The 21,910-nt window shown below is 59.2% G+C and overlaps 1 protein-coding gene across 1 annotated transcript in view; it reads right to left on the minus strand.

The window, feature by feature from the left end:
• Positions 1 to 495: 495 nt before the first annotated feature.
• Positions 496 to 21,910, minus strand: part of LETM1 (leucine zipper and EF-hand containing transmembrane protein 1) — a 39,061-nt gene continuing 17,646 nt past the window's right edge. Inside the window, exons 4-14 of the mRNA XM_039232112.1 lie at positions 19,333 to 19,476; positions 18,601 to 18,738; positions 17,775 to 17,978; positions 10,858 to 10,977; positions 10,581 to 10,712; positions 10,112 to 10,255; positions 9,477 to 9,611; positions 6,619 to 6,753; positions 5,382 to 5,572; positions 4,301 to 4,439; positions 496 to 3,263 (exon numbers count right to left, since the gene is read on the minus strand). Coding sequence (XP_039088043.1) covers positions 3,102 to 3,263; positions 4,301 to 4,439; positions 5,382 to 5,572; positions 6,619 to 6,753; positions 9,477 to 9,611; positions 10,112 to 10,255; positions 10,581 to 10,712; positions 10,858 to 10,977; positions 17,775 to 17,978; positions 18,601 to 18,738; positions 19,333 to 19,476 — 1,644 coding nt within the window. The 3' untranslated portion in view covers positions 496 to 3,101. The remainder of the gene's footprint in view (positions 3,264 to 4,300; positions 4,440 to 5,381; positions 5,573 to 6,618; positions 6,754 to 9,476; positions 9,612 to 10,111; positions 10,256 to 10,580; positions 10,713 to 10,857; positions 10,978 to 17,774; positions 17,979 to 18,600; positions 18,739 to 19,332; positions 19,477 to 21,910) is intronic.

Consider the following 21,910-nt stretch of genomic DNA (forward strand, 5'->3'; position numbering starts at 1 on the left):
GAGATCCGACACAGGTGGAAGCACCCACACGGCGGCCCGCGCGGCCTGGCGCCTGGGAAGGGGTGAGGCGCCCGGACACAGAGTGCAGGTCCTGGACTCCGGGCCGTGACCGGTCCGCTGGAGGGGGGCTGGAGAGAGGCGGGAGGGTGGGGGGAGGCCGCATCGTGCCTGGCCTGCTCCCAGGGCACAGGCAGCCCGAGGCGGCCCTGCTGCCCACATGCCCCCTCAGCGCTCTGGGGAGCAGGCTGCAGGGTAGGGAAGGGAGAGCCCCTGGAGGCCCCTGGGCAGCCCCCACTCCCCCGAGTCGTCGTCCCAGAGTATCTCACACAGAGAACCATGCCCTCCTGGGTGACCCTTGAGCCAGGATCCCAGTTCTGCCCACCCAGGCCCCAAGGCACCCACTGAGGGCTGGGGGAGGGGCAGCCCGGGCACTCCGTGCCCCCCCCCACCCCGTCCCCGATCCGGACAAAGCAGCCATTGCACGGCAGGCAGAAGTCATCGAGACAGTGCTTTATTAAACCTTCTCCTTACATCAAGTTCAGCGTCTAGTCACCACCATGGGGATCAGTCTGGGTGCCCGGGCCCGAGGCACGCCGTCACAAGGCGAGCGGACACCCCAGGCCAGGGCCACAGCGCCGGAAGGGGACTCTCCATCTGGAATCTGGCCTCGCGTAGCACATCCACACATACCGCCACCTGCCACCCCTTCCGCTGCAGAGGCAGAGCCAGACCGCGGGGCGCACAGCTGTCACAGAGGCAGATGCTGCAACAACCCTGACATTTGCCACCTTGACTTCTGATGTGTCACGTGATTCAAAGACCTTACTTTTGAGATGTTACGGGAGCAGTAATTTCATGTTTTAATAAAAACCCTATTTCTACAAAAGATGTTTACACGCAGCCCAGGAGGGAGGCTCTCAGTGGGACGGCCCTGGGACCCCAGGACGACACGTGGGCCCTGCGGACCCCAGGCTGCGCTGTGAGAGCCACTGCCTGTGGCTGCTTCTTCAAAAATTACAAAGTGCCCTTCAGTTACAAAGTCTGGATTCTGACATTCCAGAAGGGCTCCAGGGGCCACATGCAATTTCCTGAATCCCAACTAAAAGAGCGGGTGTTCAGGCAGAGTGAAGGAGGAGGCAAGTGCTAGGAATTCCTGTTTCATTCTCAAGTGGCCGTACCCCACTTTCCCCCCGGGTCCTGAAAATACGGGAGCCCCCCCTGGACAGAGCAGGGAGGCTGACCCTTAGCGCACGCCTCTGTCTCTGGGGCTGCTGTCCCCTGCCTGCACCAGGCGGTCAGTGAAGTTACAGCGGTAAAAGCCCACACACGACAGGGGGCCCTGCAGCCTACTCACCGACACTGAAGGCTGCCAGCGGCGGGACAGGCCCATATGCATTCGAGAGGCCCCGTGGCACCCAGGGGTGACAGTGCAGAGACCCAGGTCAGGGGCACAGCGCGAGCGCCGCAGGGACAGCACGCGGTGGGGAAGCCAGGAGCGCCGAGGCTGAGGATGGGAGGTGGGCACGGCTCGCCGGGTCCCAAGGCAGTGCCCACAGAAAAGGCCACTGCCACCCACAGGGCACGTGGGTGACCCAAGACCTGCGCATGCGCACGCTTCCTACGGCTGAAAACCCGCTAGTGAGGTGAGTGTAAGGTCATTCATAAATATTCATTAAGCATCTAGAATATATATATTTCTGTCTCCAACAACTGAAGTAAAAACCCTTTAGAACGCAACTGCTACTGTACAAAGGTTTACATATGATGATACATAATCTTATTCCTATTTTGTCAAGTTTCCTCTTTTAACGGCTGAATGAAAAGCTTCAAGTAACGTAGAAGCCGGGGTTTGTGGGGGCTCCGCCGCTCCGGCTGCTCTGTTACCGTCCTTCTGACCCCTATGCTCAGATTCCCCTGAAAGAACGTTCTTGCCCGAAACGGATGTGGCCTCCGAAGGACCAGTGCCTCAGGGCTGAGACCACAGGCCACCCCCCACCGAGCACCACCGCCCCGAGCTGCCAGGTGCCGAGATGACCAGACGCCAGGGCCGGGCGCCAAGCCCACGGAGGTCATCCCACTCCCCACAGAGGCATGCCGGGCCACGCTACGCAGACCCACACCGGGGTCCTGCCTTTCTGAAGCCCCCCAGGATACGCCACCTCAGGACCAGGAGCACAGCCGGCAGCCTGCGTGTCCCGGGGGTGGGCCGGGGGCAGCAGTGCGCGGGCGGGAGCAACATGGACCCCTGTGCTGCAGGGCTACGGGGAGGGGCACACGCAGAGCACAGGCCCGGGCACACGGTGGGACCTGCTCTGATCCCCCACAGGGGCGATGAGGTGCTAACGGCCCCAAATGGGAAACTTTTTAAAAGCCACAACAGCCTGATAAATTACTCAAATGGAAATGCTTAATTTTCAAGGGCTTCATTAATACGTCTCACGACACGATTCCCGTTAGCTCTCACTCACACGGTGGGCAGACCGTCGTGCGGAAAAATCCCGTACTAGCCGACTGCTGAAGGACGGGGTGACAATCAGAGGTTAGATCGGGCAAGAGCTGACATACATGACCGGGAACTGCTTCTCCAGAGGCCACGGGATCCCCGTCGCTACAGAGACGACGTTGGAAATGTGCACGAATCGGTGCTTTTAACGCTGATAGTCAGGAAGCCAGTGCGCAGACCGACTACCGGACGCGTCTTCTCCAGCACTGGGGAGGGCTGCGTGTGTCCCCTTCCCGTCCACTCGGCCGGCCCTTTCTCCTCCGGGGACAGTGCCCCAGTGTGCCCCGGCCCGCCTCGGGAGCCAGGAGGCCCGCGTGCGGCCACGACTGCCCGGCCACCGGGGCCGGGGCCGCCGCTGTGAGTCCAGACATGAGCCCCTGGAGGCGGGGACTCCAGACTGAATGAATCTTCATGGAATGATGAAAATTAAAAATTACTTGATTATGGAAGTTTCTGATTTATTCCAGATAAAATATTAGATCTGTCACTACGAATCACCTCAAAGCCATCACTGGCACAGCAGCACCGCGGCAGCCGGCGCACCGGGAGGGAGGCAGACACGGCAAGGGCCCCAGGGTGCCCGCGAGCAGGGCGGCCCCTAATTCTTCACCTCAGCAGCCTCCTTCTCCGCCTCCTTCTCCGCCTTCTCCTTGGCCTTCTCCTTCTCCTCCACCTTCCCCTCCTTTTCCAACATGGCGACAATCTCGGCCATCTGGCTGGTGGAGATCTGAATGTCTTCTTTGTCCACCAGGTCGATCACCTAGGCACACACGACAGGGACAGGGGACTCGGGGGAGCGCACGGGGGACACGCTGGGAACACGGCACGGCTCCCCTCAAGCTGTGACCCCGGCTGCCTTGCTGAATGGCCATCAGCACTGTCCCAGCGTGAAGCCCCCGGGGTCCCTCGGCTGCCCTGGTTCTCAGAGGACCAGACACCACCCACCCCTAGGAGGCCAACAGACCAAGCCCCAGACCAGGCTACGCGCCCCGAGAGAGAGGGGCTCCGGGAGCAGGGGATGTGCGGTTCTCGAGGACGCCGGGGGCGCTTCCTACGGGGCCTGGGGTGCAGGAAGGAGTGGTGAAGCGCAAGGCAGGCCGGACGGCACGCGAGACTGCTGCGCTGGCTCCCTGCTCGGGGCCTGGGGGCCTGCCCTGGACAGGGTCCAGCAGTGTGCAGGGCGAGAACACGCGAGCTGCCGTCCGCACCAAGGAGAGGGGCCCCCGGGAAGGGGCAGGTTGCATGGGCTCGGGCCTCCCAGCCTCTGCCGCCGGCAGAGCAATGACGCCCAGCGTGTGTGCCTGCTGACACCTGCCCTTCCCGCTGGACAACACGGTAAGTCAGATCTGCTTGGGAAACGTACAAAAACTCGCTAACTAGCTGGAAAGACTAGGAACCGATCCAGCACTGTGAAGAGCCTCTCTCCTGGGAAACACGAGCCCACAGGCCTCCTTACGAAGGGGGACACCACTCTGGGTTTCCCAGGCGGCCCAGCTCTCCGCACCAGGGACCCGAGTGGCCCCCGTGCCCACACGCTCGCCGCCGGGACTGAAGCGGACACACGGCCTCCCCGAGGTCCGCGAGCCCCAGGCGCCCTGCCGGTGACCCACTTCCCAGACCGCCCACAGACCCGCTCGATGCAGGAGGAGCCAAGTGCCCTGTCAAAAAGTAGGCGGGCTGCTCTGGATGGGCATCCTGACACCGTGTTCCTCGCTCTGTGTGAGGGCAGGGACGGGGCCGCGTGGGGACAACGCGCCCAGTGCAAGCCCCCGGCCCGGCCCCAGCCGCCCGACTCACCTTGGCGAGATCGTCGATGTTGACCTTGCCATCCTTATTCTCATCCAGCGCCGAGACCAAGCTGATGAGCTTGTTCTCCGGAATGTGCTTGATCTGCTTCATGGCACTGATGAGCTCGGCGGTGCTGATGACGGTCTCCCTGGGGGGACACAGCCTGCAGGTGGCACAGACGCACCCACAGCCCCCCCGGGCCTCCCGCAGGCCACAGCCCCGACCCGGACGCCCTCTCCCTCCGGGGCTCCCATGCTCCTGCACGTGGGAAGGCGCGGACAAAACCAGAAGCCACTCCAGTCCCCGGCCTCCGCATGTGTGCAGTCCCCTTGTGAGCCCCGCCTCTGCACCGGCGATGGGGACACAGAGCCCCGTGGTTATGGGGACCAGGTTCCTCGGGCCTGTCTGTGTCATGGTCACAGTGGGCCCACACTGCATGGCAGGTCACCTCTGGAAAGGGCCCTGACCTTGTCCTGGGGGTGAAAACCCCCAACCCGAGGACAGCAGGGGCCCTGCAGCCAGCCCCCCGCCCCCGAGACGCAGGCGCTCAGCACACAGTGCCCAGCCCGGAGCGTCAGCCGTTGCCACCTGGCAGGGTCGCCTCCTTGGCCTGACAGCCACTCACACAACGACCTCCAGGGTGAGGGCTGTCACTGAGCACGTGTGTGTAGAGGGCTCGGGAAGAGGGAGGAGGCAGGACAGCACCTGTGCGTCTGGGGAATCAGAGCAGAGTGTGGCTGCAGCTGGAGAGAGGAAAGCCTGGGGCTCCCAGGGGAGCTGCAGTCCTAAGTACATTCTGGAAGGACCAGCTTGATGGCAGCCTGGAGAGAGGGGAAGGCTATGGTGGCCAGGGGGGACCAGCCAGGCCACAGAGCTGCTGTGGTCCTGACAGTGGCTGAGGCATGCATGCGTGCGTGTGTGTGCGTACGTGTGCAGAAGAGGTGACCCCGGGAGCTACTTCAGCAAACAATTACTGAGAAGTGGATCCTGAAAAGATGAGGCTGGGCTTCTGGCTGGCACCATGGCAGAGAAGCACGTCAAGGTCAGACAGGCCCCGAGTCTCCCCGTGCTGGCATGTGATCACGCTCACCCCGCAGGCGGGCCCTCGGCGGCCGCGCCCAGCTTGCCGGCCTTCTGGTCTGTCTCCAGCTGTGCCAGCAGGCTATCTATCTGCCCGATCATCTGCTGCACCCTCTTCGTCAGCCTCTTGCTGGCTTTAGACTCTTCCACATAGATCTCTTTGCCCGTCTTTGAAAGTTCCTTCTTGATCTCTTGCAGGTCCTAATTAAGTTAGTGATAAAAGATTGTCTCAAAAAAAAAAAAAAAGGAACCTTACAATTAACTTTACCTTGTAAAAGTTAAAATAACCCAAAGTGGTATCACAAAGACAGTTCCAGGTCATTAACAAAACAGAAAAGAAACACACTAATTCCAGCCACAGAGAGCTGCGAAGTCTTATTTGTATCCTACAAATCAGCTTAGTTTTCCAAACTCAAATATTGTTTCTGTAGCAAAGAAAATGGAATCTATTTGAACATCAACTTTCTACATAATTTAAGAGACTAAATAAACGGATGGAAGAATCAAGGAACAAAAAATGTCTTCTTAAGTTGAGTCATGGTTTCTCCCCATGAGCAAGCATTACAGGGAAGAATGAAGATGGGGCTGGAGATGAGGAAAAAGACTGAGTTTCTGGTAAACACCTTATTTCCAACAGAGAAGTCACACAGCAAGAGGGTTGCTATGAAAATGGCAAATTCTTTTTACCAATGTCAAAACTAGTTCAGCTCTTCCAAACAGATCTGTGAGAACAGAGCTCTTTTACACCTTTTTAGAAAGTGGGCTCTACGCCCGATGTAGGGCTCAAACTCACAACCCCAAGGTCAAGAGTTGCACGCTCCACAACTCAGCCAGCCAGATGGCAACACAGCTCTTGGAAATCAGATAATAAAGTAATATTTGTAAACAAACGTATTTTCTTATAGAAAAAAAACTCAAAAAACAAAGTAAAAGAACTGTGTAAGAAAGAAGTCTCTTTCCAGTAAGTATGAAAGAAACTAAGATTTCCTTTATCAAACAACCAGACCATTCATCCGATCCCTCATGTGCCTTTAAAAACTACAAGGGGCGAGTCCTTGTCGCTGAGGAAGGCAGCCGGGGCGCAGGAGGACCTGGGGCAGGCGCCTCCAGCAGCTGTGGGGCCCCGGGGTACCTTTCCTGGTCCAGGCCTGCGGAGTGGAAGGGCACCCGCCCCCGGCCCCGCCCCCCGCCCCACCCACCCGCCCCGCCCCCTCCCCCCCCCCCCCCGCCCCCCGCGCCCCGCGCACCTGGCTGTAGTCCTGGACGTCCTCCTTCAGCATCTCCAGCTCCTCCTTCTCCTTGGTCAGGGACGACTTCTGCTCCTTCAGCTTCGAGCAGGCGTTGCTGATTATGTCAATCTCCTCCTTCGTGATTTCCTCTTCCTGGGGAGAAAACCAAGGTGCAGCTCGGGAGTCCTTACCCCGCCCGGGAGTCCGCTCCCACCGCCGTGGGCAGAGGCCAGAGGAGATGCACAGTCCCCGTGCTCTCCATCTGTGGCACCCAGGCGTGCCGGAGCGTGCCCATGACCTGCACGCGCACCCAGGAAACCAGCACCCCTGATCGGGGCCCCTCGCCCCCCCCGAAACCTCGGAGCAGCTGTCTGGTCGCTCAGCGAGCAGGTCACCCCCTTAAGGGGAGACTCGGTGTTGCCAGCGCCTCTCAGGTGCTGAACGGTGTTCTGTCCAGAGCACACACCCAACGCGCTCACCACCGGTCTGCACTGTGGCTCCTCTGAACTTTCACAGACATCTTAGAAGTCTGTTCGTTTCAACAAAGAGCCTACTGGGATGTTGATGGTTTTGAACCTGTGGATCAGTTGGAGAATTAACCTTGCAGGCATCTGAGTGCAGGAAATCTGTTCCAGGTAATGAACCTCAACACTTGACCGCGTTCAGCGTACAGGTCACCTTAGGGGCTGGAAACGATACTTTTTGAAACTTCAACCCAACTGCCCATTACCCGTACAGAGAACACAGCGGATTGGCAGCTGCTCACACGCTCTGTGAATGGGCAGTTTCATTTCTTCCTTTTGGCTCCGTGCTTTTATTTTTTTTCTTGCCTCGGTGTCCTGGCCCCAATCTCTGCACGGGGCTAACAGGAGCGGGCGCCCTGGCCAGGGGCCGTGCCAGCTGCGGCATCTCTACAGATGTCTTTTCACTGGGGTGACAGTCCCCTCTGCTGGCTGAGAAATGTGTTTCCTCATCAGGAACAGATGCTGGATTCCGTGAAGTACTTTTTTCTGCATTTGCTGAGATGATTGTACGTGGCTTTTCCCTCCGGCGTGTTACATGGTCATCACGCTGACCGCCGTTCTGGGCTCCAGGACAAGCCCCACGAGAGCACGGGGTTTCTACACAACAGACGCATGCGACCTGCTACCAGTTTGCTCAGAACTTTCACACCCATGTTCACGCAGGACGCGGTTCCGAAGTCTTCTCCTGAGGACCCGGTGCTCACCGCACAGTGACCTAGGAGACGATCTTCCACCGGAAGGATCCCTTCCTTACACATTCAGACTCACTGGGAGCTTTGCCTGTGAAGCCACGAGGGCCTGGGTTTCTCCATGGAAAGGGTTTCGGCTGCAAGATCGATTTCTGTGCAGAGGTAGAGCCGGGGTCTCCGTCCGTCCCCCACGTCCCCCCACAGAAGAGCTGTGCGGCGTCTCCGTTGGCCCCTGCAGACGCTCGGCGCCACTAAAACCTGAGAGGCAGCCGTAAGCCAGAACACGCCCACTTGTTCCACTCACTCTTTATGGCATCTTTCCAGGGAACAGAGGTTCTCCTGCTAGGAAATTCGGGGTAAGGCCTGGTTCTCTGGAGAGTTCCATGCATCCTTTCTCACTCAGGTCTCGAATCCGTGGAGGGGATGCCTCGGTTCCGTGGAGACAGCCCAGCGCCCCAGCTGTTTAATGACAGGTGCCTCCTTCTCCCTGAACCACGTGGGCCCAGCCGGGCTCCATCTCTGCTCAGCTGTCCACACCCCAGCCTTGGCCCCCCCACTTAAAAACGACCCAGACAACTCGGGCCCTGGCCATTCCTCGGGTCACCATTTGAGGCCAGCTTGGCCAGGCTCCCAGGACCCTCTCCCCGCCGTCCTGCCTCGAGGTGCTGACACCACCGCACGTCTGTTTCCATGGGTCTCCTAGGTCGTCTCAGGATGGCCTTGGCCTCCCTCCCCACCACTACCCCTCACCCCCCCAGCAGACACCAGCAGACCCACTACCCCTCGGCTTCCGGTCTAGATCTTCCCCGAGCCCCAAGCCTCCCTGCTCCCGTGCGGCCCTCCCCGCCCTCCCCCAGGCCTGGAGACACCCGTGGGGGGCCTTCTCCTGCCACTTCCACTCCAAACTGCTCCCGCTGAGGCCACAGACCCCCCCCCCCCATTAGGAGTCAGTCTTCAGGCCTTCCCCACTCGGCCCTCAATACCCCCGACGAAGCCCACCGTCCCCCCGACGCAGCCTCCTCCAACTCAGGCGCAGACATGCTGGGCTGCGGGGGAGGGGGGGGAGGCCCAACTGCCGCTGCCATTACCACCCTGCATCTCCTCTGACCTCTGCACACGGAGGCCACCCTCGCTCAGCCCCCTGGGACCCTGCTCGAAATCACCCAACGTGGGTCTAATGCCCTGGTCTCTCTCCTACTCTGCTGCCAAACTGATGCCTCCGCTGTGTGTCTACCTGACACCTAGGAGTTCAAGACGGAAGGCGTCCCGCGAGGGGAGTGGGCTACGGGCCGGACAGTGAGGCCACCCCGGCAGAAGGGCCGCTACGGCGCACAGCACATCAGGCGGGGACGGGGCAGGGGACAGCGCGCAGCCCAGCCAAGGAACGGGCCTGCAGACCTGCCTCTGGGCGAGCCCCTGCCATTCGGGGTTCAGAGGGCGCCTCAACCTTCCAGGCGCTCACGCCCGAAGCCTGCAGCCCAGCCAGCTCTTCTCTCACCACGACGCACCTCCCAGAAACCTCTCTCTGGTCTACTACTGCCCTAAGCCAGGCCGTAGCCCGCACGACCTTATTCCTCAGGAGCCCGACCCTCGAGCCAGCCCCCCTTCACCCTCCCGTTCAGCTCCAACACAGCCGCCACCGGGCGTGCGCGGGCGCGGTTACCTTCGAGGCTTCCAGGATGGGGGCGGGGTCCTTCAGGGCCTCGGACGGCAGGGTCGCCTCGGACACTTCCGGCTGCAGCTCGGCCACTGGCCTCCCGGGGGCAGTCTCTGCGGTCACCTCCAGCTCCGCTTCCTTCTAAAACCAAGAGCACTGGCGGCTCAGCTGCGCCCCGGCCGCCGTCCCGAGGCGTCGGCACCGGCCGGGGCTGGGGCGTGCTTTCGACAGGCCTGCTCTGTGCCAGTGGGCGCTGTGAGGGCCTGTCGACCGGCAGCAGGTGACGCGCTGTGAGCTTCGCCGCGGGACTCGGACAGGCGCCCTGACACGACCCAGGCGGCTGGGCGCCGCGCTTCCCGGGTCAATCGAGGCCCCCGGCTGAGCGGCTCTGGCATCTAATTCCACCGTCGGCCCTTCCCTGGCAGCCCCGGGAAGCTGTCCCACGCCTTCCAGAGGACACCCCTCGAGGGCCCCCACTCCGGGGCCGCAGCCCCACCCGGGGCACCCCCACACCCGCTGTGGCTCCCAACCGTTCCAGGACAGAGGCGGCGGGCCGCGGGGCCCGGGCCCGGTGCACACGCGGTCTCTCGGAAAGGCCCCCGCCTGCCGGGCCACCCTCCGCGCGGCCGCGCCCCGCTCACCGCCGCCCCCGAGCGCCGGCGCAGCTCCTTCTCCTGGAGCTCCTGCTGGATGGCCGCCTCCTCCCGCAGCGTGGCCTCCAGCTTTGCCTTGTTGTCCACCTGCTCGCCCTCCACCTCGGCCGCCTTCACCTGCGCCTCCTTCGCCTTCAGAGAGGGGACGCCCGTGAGGCCCGCGCGGCACCCCGGCCCCTGCCTGCATGTCTGAGAGGGGCCGCGGCCGGGGCTCCCAGGGGGAGCGGCTCGCACCGCGGGGACCCCAGCTGTGGGCGAATGGGGCCAAGGGCCGCCTTCTCACGTGCCGCTGGAGTGCTCGGCACTCGGAGAACACAGGCGAGAGAGAAGCGGGAGGGTGGGGGCGGACCCAAGGGCTGCCCCGACCAAGGAGGGGGTGTCTCTGCAGCTGCCTCCCCCAGAAGCGAGGGGCCCCTTCCGGCGTGAGCCGCAGAAGGGGCCTCCGGGCGGCACGCACCACGATCTCCGGGAGTGTCTGCAGCGTGGTCTTGAGCTGGTCGGCGGGCGAGAGGGTGTCTGGGAGGTACATGGCCCGGGACAGGATGAGCAGGGACGTGGGGATCTCCTGATGCAGGTGCAGCTCCAGCCACTGCAGTCGAAGGTTCAAGACACAGACTCACCCACTGGCCTCGTCCCGTTTGCCTCTCCTGGGACCCAGAGCCCGGGGGGCGGGTCTTTCCGCAACAGGCCTCTCTGTGCTGGTCCAACAGACGGGAAAGCCTTCGACCACGCACCTGCTTCAGCTGCTCCCTCAGACGATCCTCCGTGACCCCGAGGGCCCGCATGCCTCGTGCCCGGCACGCCGACTGCAACTCCTTGACGTTCAGGCTGTCCACCCCTTCCTCGGCGATCAGCTGTGAAAGGCAATGACCCACACACGGAGAGGTCACTGGAGGGCTGTGGTGTCTCTGTGAACGTGCTCAGAGCCCAGCATCTAACCGTGAGACAGCTTCCTGAGGCGCCTCACCAAGCGCAGGGTGAGGGGCCACCACTAAGGCCTCAGCTTTGGGCCCGAAGTGACCAGAACTGTCTGATGGGGAGTGGGGGCCTTGGGGAGGCACAGAGTGGCCAGGACTGACCCGGCCTCTGCCCACGCCCTGCCCCTTGCACTTGACACCGCCTCCCTCTTCTTCCCCCTCCTCGTGAACCCCGGTGCTCTCCTCCCCACCGCCCCATGGTTCCTGACATCCGCAGGACGGAGGAAGGGTGGAGAGCGGGGCAATCCTGACCTCAGCCAGAGGCCCCCCCTCAGCCAGAGGGCCACCCCCCCAGCCTGAGGCCACAGTGATGCAAGGGAGAAAAATAAACCAGAATCCCGGAGACAGAAGACACAGAATGTTACAGAAACAGTGCAGGGGCGACAGGGGAGGGGTGAGAAGAAAGAAGCAGAGTGGCTCCGCGTCTGTGCCGGGCAGCGCACCCGCGGCCTCACGCGGCCCCCCCCCACTCAGCCTCAGAATGACCCCGGGAGGCAGACGGTTCCATCGCTCCCGTTTTCTGAGCGAAGCTTTTCATCCCGAGGTGAGTGGGGATCAGCGCGCAGGCGTAACGGACAGTTTCCCCCAGCGGCAGCGTCTCCCGAACCGCAGTGACAAAACCAGACGCAGAATGAAGCCGGGACATCAAGCCAGTCACGGCAGGAAACTCTCTCATCCTGCAGACACACTGCCCCCTCCCAAGCCCGAGGCAACCACTAATCCAGCCGTCCCGTCCCGTCTGCATCTGTGTGTGAGCGCCGCACGGATGGGGCGTCCCCGGGCGGCGCCCGCAGGCCGTGTGCATGTTACCAACGGCCACGTAGCGCTGCACGGTGTGAACATCCTGGCTAAACCTTCTCCCACCGAAGGACAACTGGGCTGTTTCCCGTTTGGGGGGATTATGAAAAAACTGGGCTTTTGTTTTCCTTTCCCACCTTCCCGTGGGAAACACGAGTTCCACACGCTTCCGAGTCGGCCTCCTCGCAGGGCACCTTCGGTGGCTGCTCCGGGCGTCAGACGCACACCATCCGTGTCCTTGTTCCAGGCCACGCAGTGCGGAAACCCCGCCCCCTGGACGCCCCTCGGCCCTCTCCTTCTCGTGCAAGCCCGTCTTAGCGTGTCCTCCTTCCCGGGAGCCCGCACGGCGCTGGCGCTTCTGCTTCAGCCACCACGCGGCGGTCAGAAAGCCAACGGGAAGGGAGTCCACCGGGCCGCCCGCGGTCATTCTTCACGTTCCAGGGGTCGCCGGCCCGCTGAGCCCGCGCAGGCCCACTGACGCACAGGCTTCCGTCAACGCCGCACGCTGGGAACGTCCGTCTTCCTTCCCCTCGCTTACTCCGTCACACGGACACAGTATGTAATACACGAGACGCACAAAGCAGGGATTAATGAACCGTTCATGTCCCCAGTAAGGCTTCAGGTCAACAGCAGGCCACCGGCAGTTAAGTTTCTCGGGAGCCCAAAGTCCTGCACGGAGGGCAGGGCTGTGCCACCTGCTTGCCCAGCACGAGCGCATTTTTCATGGAGTCAAATCCATGTGGTTTGGGTATTCTTCCCTTTAATCTTGGGCATTTTCTCTCTCAGATAACTTGAAACCCCACAGAGCCAAGAATCCTGTAACAAGTGCAGCCACTTACACACACTCACAAGGTGCTTCTGCTGCCTTCTAGACAATTTATGTTGACAGCATTCGTGCAGCTGTGGTAACTTACACAGTGTAATGTGACTTCACTCCCGCAGGAAGGAAGGTGCCGCCGTGCGGGGCTGTGCGGGGGCCCAGTGTCCTAACCTCCACGTTGTTCAAGGATCCACGACTTCCTGCTGAGAGGCCGTTCTCCAGGTTCTCGTACGGCAGATGTGCTGCCGGCCAGTCCTGTTTTCCTTCTTCTGAGAATGTCTGGACTCGCCCCTTTTTATAGGCTATTTGCTGCATAGAAGGTTGGGAGCCGACAGGTTTTTTCCAGGATGTGAGAAATATCGCTCCCCTCCATCCAGCCGCACAGTTTCTGACAGGCGGTCTGCGGTCTGTGGAGTCGTCCCCCGCCCCCCGGCGCCAGATGCCAGTCTCTCTGACCGCCGTCCGAACCATCTGTCCTGGTGTTACTTTGCGTCACTGTGATCGCTCTTCACGCGGGAAGCTTTGGGCCGGGCCCGCTGAGGTTCACTCAGCTTCTAAAAATGCGTTGACTCAGGCGCCTGGGTGGCTCAGCTGGTTACGCATCCTACTCTTGATTTCGGCTCCGGTCATGATCTCACGGTTTGTGAGTTCGAGCCCCATGCTGGGCTCTGCGCGGACAGTGTGGAGCCTGCTTGGGATTCCCGGTCTCCCTCTCTCTGCCCCTCCCCTGCTCACATACACACCCGTGTGCGCTCTGTCACAAAATAAACTTTAAAAAAATGTAATACAAATAAAGTGTGTTGCCTTAGATCCCTTACTGAATGTGGGAAGTTCAGGAGTTATTTCTTTGAGCACTTTCCCAGCTCTAGTCTCCCTATTCTCTTTCCAGAACTCCGATGACGAGTATGTTAGATGCTTTCCTCTGATCCCACAGGTGGCTGAGACCCTGCTTGTTTTTTAACTGTTTTCTCAGATGTTCAGATGGGTGGGTTTTTTTCTAAGTTTTTATTTAAGTAATTTCTACACCCAACATGGGGCTTGAACTCACAACCCAAGATCAAGAGTCACACACTCTTTGGGGCTCCTGGGTGGCTCAGTTGTTTAAGCATTTGACTTCAGCTCAGATCAGGATCTCACGGTTCACGAGTCTGAGCCCTGCGTTGGGTTCTTCTGTGCTGGCAGCTCAGAGCCTGGAGCCTGTTTTGGATTCTGTGTCTCCCCCTCTCTCTCTGCCCCTCCCCCAAAACTCCTCCTCTCTCAAAACTAAATAAAACATTAAAAAAAAAAAAAAAAAAGTGGCACACTCCTCCACCTGAGCCAGCTGGTGGGGAGCCACCCTGGAGGGGAGATTTCTAGAGTTGTTGTTGTTGTTGTTGTTTTTTTTAATTTCTAGGAGAGAGAGAGAGAGACAGCATGAGCAGGGGAGGGTCAGAGAGAGAGGGAGTCACAGACTGAAACAGGCTCCAGGCTCTGAGCTGGCAGTCAGCACAGAGCCCGACGCGGGGCTCGAACCCACGAACCACGAGATCATGACCTGAGCGAAAGTCGGACGCTTAACCCACTAAGCCACCCAGGCGCCCCACTAGAGTTTTATCTTAAAAGTTCACCAATCCTGTCTTCTGTTCTCTCCTTTCTCCTGCAGAGCTCATCCATTGAGCTTTTTATTTTCAATTATATTTTTCAATTCAAAAATTCCATTTGGTTTTCTTTCTCCCTTTTTTCTTTATTTATATATTTAGAGAGAGAGAGAATGCAAGCAGGGGAGGGGCAGAGAGAGGGAGAGAGAATCCCAAACATCCTCCTTGCTCAGTGTGGAGCTGATGTGGGGCTCGATCTCACCAACCGTGAGACCATGACCTGAGCTAAAATCAAGAGCTGACACTTAACCGAATGAGTCCACAGGCGCCCCTCGCCTCCTCTTTTCTCCTGGAGGCGATGTCTCCACGCGGCCCACTTCCTAGCTGCCTGGTGAGGCGCCCCGCATGGCCACTCTGGGAGTCCGGTCTGCTTTCTCACCTCCCTTCTCCGGTGGCCCCACTGCCGGCCTTTTCTCACAGGGATGCAAGAATCAGGTCTCAAACCCTCCAAACACAAAGCCTGGGCCCCGTGTGCCGCCTTCCGCAGCTGGCGGCTCGACACACTAGTGACAGAGGCCAAGGCCCATGGCCTCCCTTGCTCCTACCTCCTGGTCCCCAGTGCATCAAGGCCTCAGATCCTGAGTCGGGGCTGTACCCGTTTCAGGCACAAATGCAAGTCATAAGCTCCCTTCCGGGGCTGATCTGTGCCCCCTCTCGGTTACACCCACAAATTACACCCACGGTACAGTCTGGAACGTGTAGGGGCTGCCTCACTGCTGCCGGGCTCCCACTCAGCCTCCACCGGGCCCGAGGGAGGGGCACCTCCGTGTCTGCCGGGGGAGGGGGCTCGAGCTCCGGCTTCCCGCCAGCCCTCCACACGCCTCCGGACGCCATCCCCGTGGGGTGTGTGGCAAAGGTCCCGGAACTGTCACGCGAGGTGGAGGTCCCGGTCCCCTGCTGGTCTCCAGGGACACCGTGCCCAGGGGACACAGGGATGGCTCGGTCCCACGTGCTGGGGAGGAAGGAGCAGCCGGTCAGCCCTCCCTGCAGCCACGCCGGCTGTGCCATCCCGGAGCGGGGGGAGGACTCAGTGTCTGCAGCAGGGAGACTGTTTCCTCTGGGCTCTGGCTGGAGTAGAGCACTACTGTCTGAAGCCTTCTGTCCTGCTAGGCAGTCCCTTTCTTTTCTTTAAAAAATGTTTATTTATTTTGAGAGAGAGAGTGTGAGTGGGGAAGGGGCAGAGAGAGAGAGAGAGAGAATCTCACGAACCATGAGATCATGACCTGAGCCAAATCAAGCGTCGGACACTTAACCAACTGAGCCACCCAGGTGCCTCCGGGGTGCCCCTTTCCTGTCCCCTGGCCAGAGAGAGCAGGCATTTGTTAGGGTTGTTTTTCTGTGTGTGTGGTTTCTTCTTCTTCCTTTTCTTTTTTAAAATAATCTCTATGCCCAACGCAGGGCTCAAACTTACAACCTTATTATCGAGAGTCGTACGCGCCACCCACTGATCCAGCCTGGAGCCTGTCAGGCCTTCGAAAGCCTGCACTGCTCAGCACGTCTCAGCTGCTGCTCCCTCAGCACCAAGGCACAGGGCCCTGCCTGGCTGGCCCTGGGGTCCCAGGGTCTTCTCCCACTTTCCAGAGACTTCTTGGATTTGATTTTTACATAATGTCCAGGAGAAAGGAGACCCCTTCTACCTTCTCGACAGTGGAGCCTGTTTTATTTCATAGGATTCTGAGGCACTGAGCAGTAAGAAGACTCATCCAAGGTCACAAAGCAAGTGAGTGGCCAGGACTCCAGCCCAGACCACCTGCCCTCCAACTGCCTCTCCCGAGGTGGGGGGTGGCCACACGCAGGCTCCCCTGGAGCGAGGTGGCCCATCGAGGACTGCCCACGTCAGCCCCCTCACGGCCTCTGAGACACACTGTGTACCACAGCACAGGAAGGATTTCTTTTCAACGTTTCAAACCCACAGTGACGCTCCACCACTTCTAACTATGAAGAGTTGTTCTCATCAGATCACACCCCGCTGAGGTCTACAGCTACCCCGCTGAAACAAACCAGAACGTGCCTGAAGGGACTGGACAGCTACCACGACAGCGCTCCGGGACAGCAAGATCCCGTGGACCGGGAAAGACCAGGCGACCGGGCGACCAGGCAGGGATGTGAGCCACCGGGGACCCAGCGACACCTGTCAATACTTAGTGCAGGCTCCGAGTCCAGGCCGAAGGCCACTGCTCAGAGACAGAGATGTCTCGCCAGGCCAAGAGAAAACTGCCAGAGTCAAGAGACTGCCGCCTGGGGAGAGGGACGTGCAGGGGACAACTCTGGTGTCCAGCTAAGCAGCGCGGAAGCGAGGGGCCCGGCAGGCCGTCGGCACAGAGCAGAGGGGCCTCCCGGGCTCCGGCATGCGGGCGGCGCCGGGAGGGGACGCAGGGAAGCTGCAGGCCACACTCCGGCGGGGGAACAGACCAGACGCAGCAGGGCCAGCCCCGATTCGTGGTTAGCGGTCTCAGGGTGAGTGGCCCTCCAGCGGAGCAGCCCCGGGTGGGCCCCGCCCAGAAACTTCTCCCGATGTCTGCGTTCAGGAACAGCTAGGTACTGCACTCCAGCCCGAGAAAGCAAACAAAAGAAAAGGACCCACCGACCACAGCTAGCGGACGGCCAGTTGTGAGCTACGATGAGCACGTTCGAGAACACAGACGACGAGTGGTCTGGGACGGAGGCCTCCCAGGAGCCCGACAGCGAGCAGACCGCAGGCGCCAGGGCCGGAGGGAAGGGGGAGTGTTAGGAGCTCTTCCCGAGAACACGCCGGAGGCACATGCAGTGAGGCCGCCGGGCTGTGAGCGGGCCCGGCGGGGGGACGCGGCGGCCGGCACAGCCCTGGGAGCGAGCCAGGCAGGGGCCAAGATTTGCTGTGGACCCTCCTGCCCTTTTCCTCAGGACCCCCAACTCCAGGTCCCTCTTTTTATGAAAACCGTCAAAGATGGGTAACAAAAGCCTAGGTTAAAAGACAGTGGTTTTTTTGTTTTCAGTGCAAAAAGGTGATTTTATTAAAGCACAGGGACAGGACCCATGGCCAGAAAGAGCTGTAAAAGCTGTTTATCACAGCATTGCTGATGGTAGTGAAATGTTAGCTACAGTAATGGTGAATAAATTACGATGTGTCTACACCACAAGACATTAAGCAATCACTAAAATTCATCTCTTGAACAAATACTTAGCGACATGGGTAGGTCTCCTAAAGTCACGCCAGGGCACAGACCGTGTGGACCACACAGTTCCAACGTCATTCCAGTAGACGCACATGCGCACTGGGTGTGTGCACGCGGGCCAGGGTGGGCAAAGAGGGGCAAAGTGCCCACAGCCCCGAGCTGGGAATACAGGGCCGCTGGTGACTCCGCCTCCCCTACAGTCAGGACACCTGCCGTTCCTGCAGCGGGGGCCCAAGGTGCGGGGTCAGGTGTCATCGTGCCCACCTTGTCGTCGGCCTTGATGGAGCGCAGCCGCATGGTGAGCTGGAAGCGCAGGAAGTTGTTGGTGCCGATGGACTGCAGCTCCAGCAGCTTGCACAGAGCCACCAGCTGAGGCCGCGTCAGGTTGTCCAGGGTCAGCTCGTCCTCAAACAACTTGGAGAAGCGCAGGATCTCCTCATTGCTGGGCCTCTCGCCAGTCTCTCGGATCTGTGGCAGCAATCAAGTGAGTCACCCCTGGGCCCGGGCTTCCCCAGCACCACCCACGGCCTTGAGCCACGTGCCTCGCTGGAAGTGGCCTGGACCAGGACCACCCACACCCCCCCTCGATCCACCCTGTCACCAGGCCTGCACTGGCTCCCAGGAAGGTGAGGCCTCCAGGCAGCTTCTGGCCTCCCTCCTGCCCATGGACCCTTCCCGCCCCTGCCACAGAGCCAGCAGAGCCAAGGCTGGGGTCCGTCCCCTCCTCCCCCAGCCTGGCCTCCCAGCTCATCACGACTGCAGGGTCTGGACTCCCAATCTGCCAAACTCTGCCTCCCCTGAGGCTGCCTCAAAGTGCAGAGACACAGGCAAATCATTCTGAATGTCAGCAAGTTCAAGTTCTCAGGACAGCAGGCCTGACCTCACAGAGCCCAGGAAGTCCCCCCGCCCCCCAGCCTTCTCAGCGCCAGCCCACGCCGGCCAGGGGGCTCCATTCCCACTGTGCACAGTAAACAAGAGGGAAGAGAGGAAGGGAGGCGCACCCCTACATAAGACAGGGTGGCCCTGAGGCCCTAAGCAGCACTTGGGACCAGTGGGCTAAGGCCCCCAGGGCTCTGAAGCATCACAGCACCTTCTGGAAAAACACGGAGAAGTCTTTGGTGGCATTCCCCTTAGCTGCCTTGTTCTTCAGGGCCATCTCCTCGATGGTGTCCTGGAGGAACTTGGCCAGCTCCAGCTTGACCCGCAGCTCCTTCTTCAGCCTCTCCTCCTGTGAGATCAGAGAGAGGGTGCTATGCTGCCTTGGCCCCCGCACCCTGCCCCCCCCAAGTCAGGGCAGCCGCTTCCACCCATCCGATGGGGACCCAGCACCTCCCGCACTTTCCTGAGCAGCACACACTCCCTGCTGCCCCCAGGTGCTGAGCATTCCCAGAACTGCTCTTCTAGTTTGTGCCTCTAAAAGATATTCGTGTGGCCCCTCAGAGCAGGGACCGGCCACTGAAGCTTCTAAGCATCATCGGCTGTGTGTGACACACTTCTGTGACTCTGCGGGGACCGCAGCTGCCTGCCCAGCCCCTGGGCTACAACAGGTGAACCCTGCCCTCCGTGGTTACCGCCCACTGACGGCCTCTCCCTGTGGCCTGAAGGACAGTGGGCTACAGAGACCGTACTTTAAAACACACTTAAAGAAAAACAACTCCGTAATCCACCATCTATTAATCACAGCACAGCATGGCCGAATTAGGAGGAAAACACAACTTTAAAATCATCGACCGTCTGAACGTCAGTCCCTAACGACGCGGACGTCATTAACTACGTCCAAATTTGCTCTGAAATGAGCTCACGGCCCCCGACGCCCCATCACCTTGATGGACTGGGTCTCGAACGTGGACGGCAACATGTTGGGGAAGAGCTTCACGGCGACAGGGAGCAGGAACTCCATGAACGGCACGACCACAAAGACCAGGAAGGGGACCAGGCGGAAGAGGTCAGCGCATATCCGGAGAAACTGGGGGAAGGAGGAAGCGGTCAGGCGGGGAGGCGAGAACACTGCTCGCACGACCATCAGGGCAGCGACGGCAGGCAAGGCCCGGCAGGGGTCGGCGAGAGCGCTAAGTGCCAACAGCTCGGCTGCTCCCAAAGGCATCTCTTTCTCCAGCGTCCAAACCGCAGGAAGACAGCCTTCAGAAAGGCTAGGAGGGGCGGAAGCTAGCGTGGGGGGTGGGCCACCCTGTCCCTACACGCCCCGCCCACCGGGGGTCCCGCTCTGCAGAGACAGCCTGTCGCAGCCACCGCGCTGCCCCCGAACTCGGAAGCCAGCCGGAGAGCGGCAGGTCGAGGACCGGCTGTCGCGGCAAAGAGTCGCCAGGGAAGGCCGTGGCCACACCGCCCACCGCAAAGGGGCTGCAGAAAGGAGAGCGCCGCGGGTGTTTCTCGAGAGGGTCTGACCTACCACGGCACACGCAGCAATAAGTCGACCCAAACCGGGGTGCTTCCTCAACATGAACCCACTACTGCTGACGCCGCTGACGACATTCACAAGGTGAAATCATCGAACCCCCCCGAGGAGAGTGGACACTGGCTGCTGCGTCTCCGGGCAGCTTTCTCTCCAATCCACTCAGTCAACACCATTTGACTCCAGACCATGTAAGCTCGCAGGAAGCAAGGTGCACTCTCGTGCCGGTCAACACCGTGCATTTCCGCTGCCACGTCTTCGGAAAAGCAAGGTCATTCCTAGAAACAGCTTCATTTCGGCCTTATCTGACACCACGCTGCTCCCGAAATCCTGGCGGCCCTTCCTGGCGGTTGGGAACTGCCTGCCCCGGCTGGGACTGCCCAGCAGTCTGTGGAGGAGACGCCTGAGGCTTCTCTCCCTGCACAGCATTCATGCCGGCTCTTCCCAAACCAGGCTCTGCTCCGAGGGTCATGGAACAGGGACCCTGACCTTGAGCCTGTCTTCCCATGTACAAACCTCCTTCCCGTGTACAAACCTACACGTTTACTTCTCTATTTATTGTCGAAACAGACTCATGGGTTCCTGTACTTTTTCATTTGTTTATAATTTATTACTATTTTTATTTTTTGCTCAAATGCTCCCAGATTCGACCAAACAAAGACCCTTCAAGTTGGTGTCTGTGTTTTTGACATTTCTCCTTAACTGTCTTTTAGTAGTTCCATCAAGGTTTAATTTACTTCCATAACACCCACCCCTGTAAGTGTGCAACTCAATGATTTCTGGTAAATTTACGGACTGTGAAGCCGTCGCCGAAACCCACCACTAGGGCATTTCCGCTGCGCCCTGAAGTCCCCTGTGTCCATCTCCAGTCAACCTCCATTTGTACTCTCAGCCCTGGGCAAACAGTAAATTGACTTATTTCTATGAATTTGCTTACAAGGAACCGTATAGTACATTCTTTGGCATCTGGCTTCCGTCATTAGGTCCACGAATGTTTAGGAACATTATGTCCTTTTGATGACTGGACCCCTTTCACATTATGAACTATTAAATACGAGGATGACCCTCTCTTCATCACTGGGAGTCTTTGCTACGAAAGCAACTTCGTCTGATATCAAGGTAGCCATGTCAGCTTTCTTCTGACTACTGTTAGCACCACTCACCTTCTTTCATGTTTTCACTTTGAATCTATTTGTGCCTTTACTGTTGTTGTTTTTTTTCAGATTTACTTTTAAACCATCTCTACACCCAACACGGGTCTCAAACTCATAATCCCAAGATCAAGAGTCACAGGCTCCACTGGCTGAGTGAGCCAGGCACCTGTTTGTGTCTTCACATTTAAGGTGTTTCTTGTAGACTGCATGCAGTTACATCTCGCATTTTGATCTACTCTTACAATCTTACACATTTAACCAACAAAACCAAGAAAAAGGAAAACCGTATAATCATCTAAATAGATGCAGAAAAAGCATTTGACAAAATGCAAAATTCATTCCTGATAAAAACTGATGGAATTTACAAAAAAGATACCAGAGGGGCACCTGGCTGGCTCAGCTGGTGAAGCATGCAACTCTTGATCTTGGGATTATGAGTTTAAGCCTCACTCTGGGTGTAGAGATTACTTAAAAGTAGTATCTGTATAACTCAGGTCCATGATCTCGTGGTTTGCAAATCCAAGCCCTGCATTAGGCTCTCTGCTGTCAGCGCAGAGCCCACTTTGGATCCTCTGTCCATGCTCCAACCCCCCACCCCTATCCCCTGCTTTTTCTCTCTCTCTTAAAAGTAAACTTTTAAAAAAATAAAATCTTGGGGCGCCTGGGTGGCTCAGTCCGTTAAGCATCCGACTTCAGCTCAGGTCATGATCTCATGGGTCGTGGGTTCGAGCCCCGTGTCAGGCTCTGTGCTGACCGCTCAGAGCCTGCAGCCTACTTCGGATTCTGTGTCTCTGCCTCTCTCTGTCCCTCCCATGCTTATGCTCTGTCTCTCA

This window comes from Hyaena hyaena, unplaced genomic scaffold (assembly GCF_003009895.1).
Source record: "Hyaena hyaena isolate Hyena2069 unplaced genomic scaffold, ASM300989v1 scaffold_63, whole genome shotgun sequence".
NCBI lineage: Eukaryota > Metazoa > Chordata > Mammalia > Carnivora > Hyaenidae > Hyaena > Hyaena hyaena.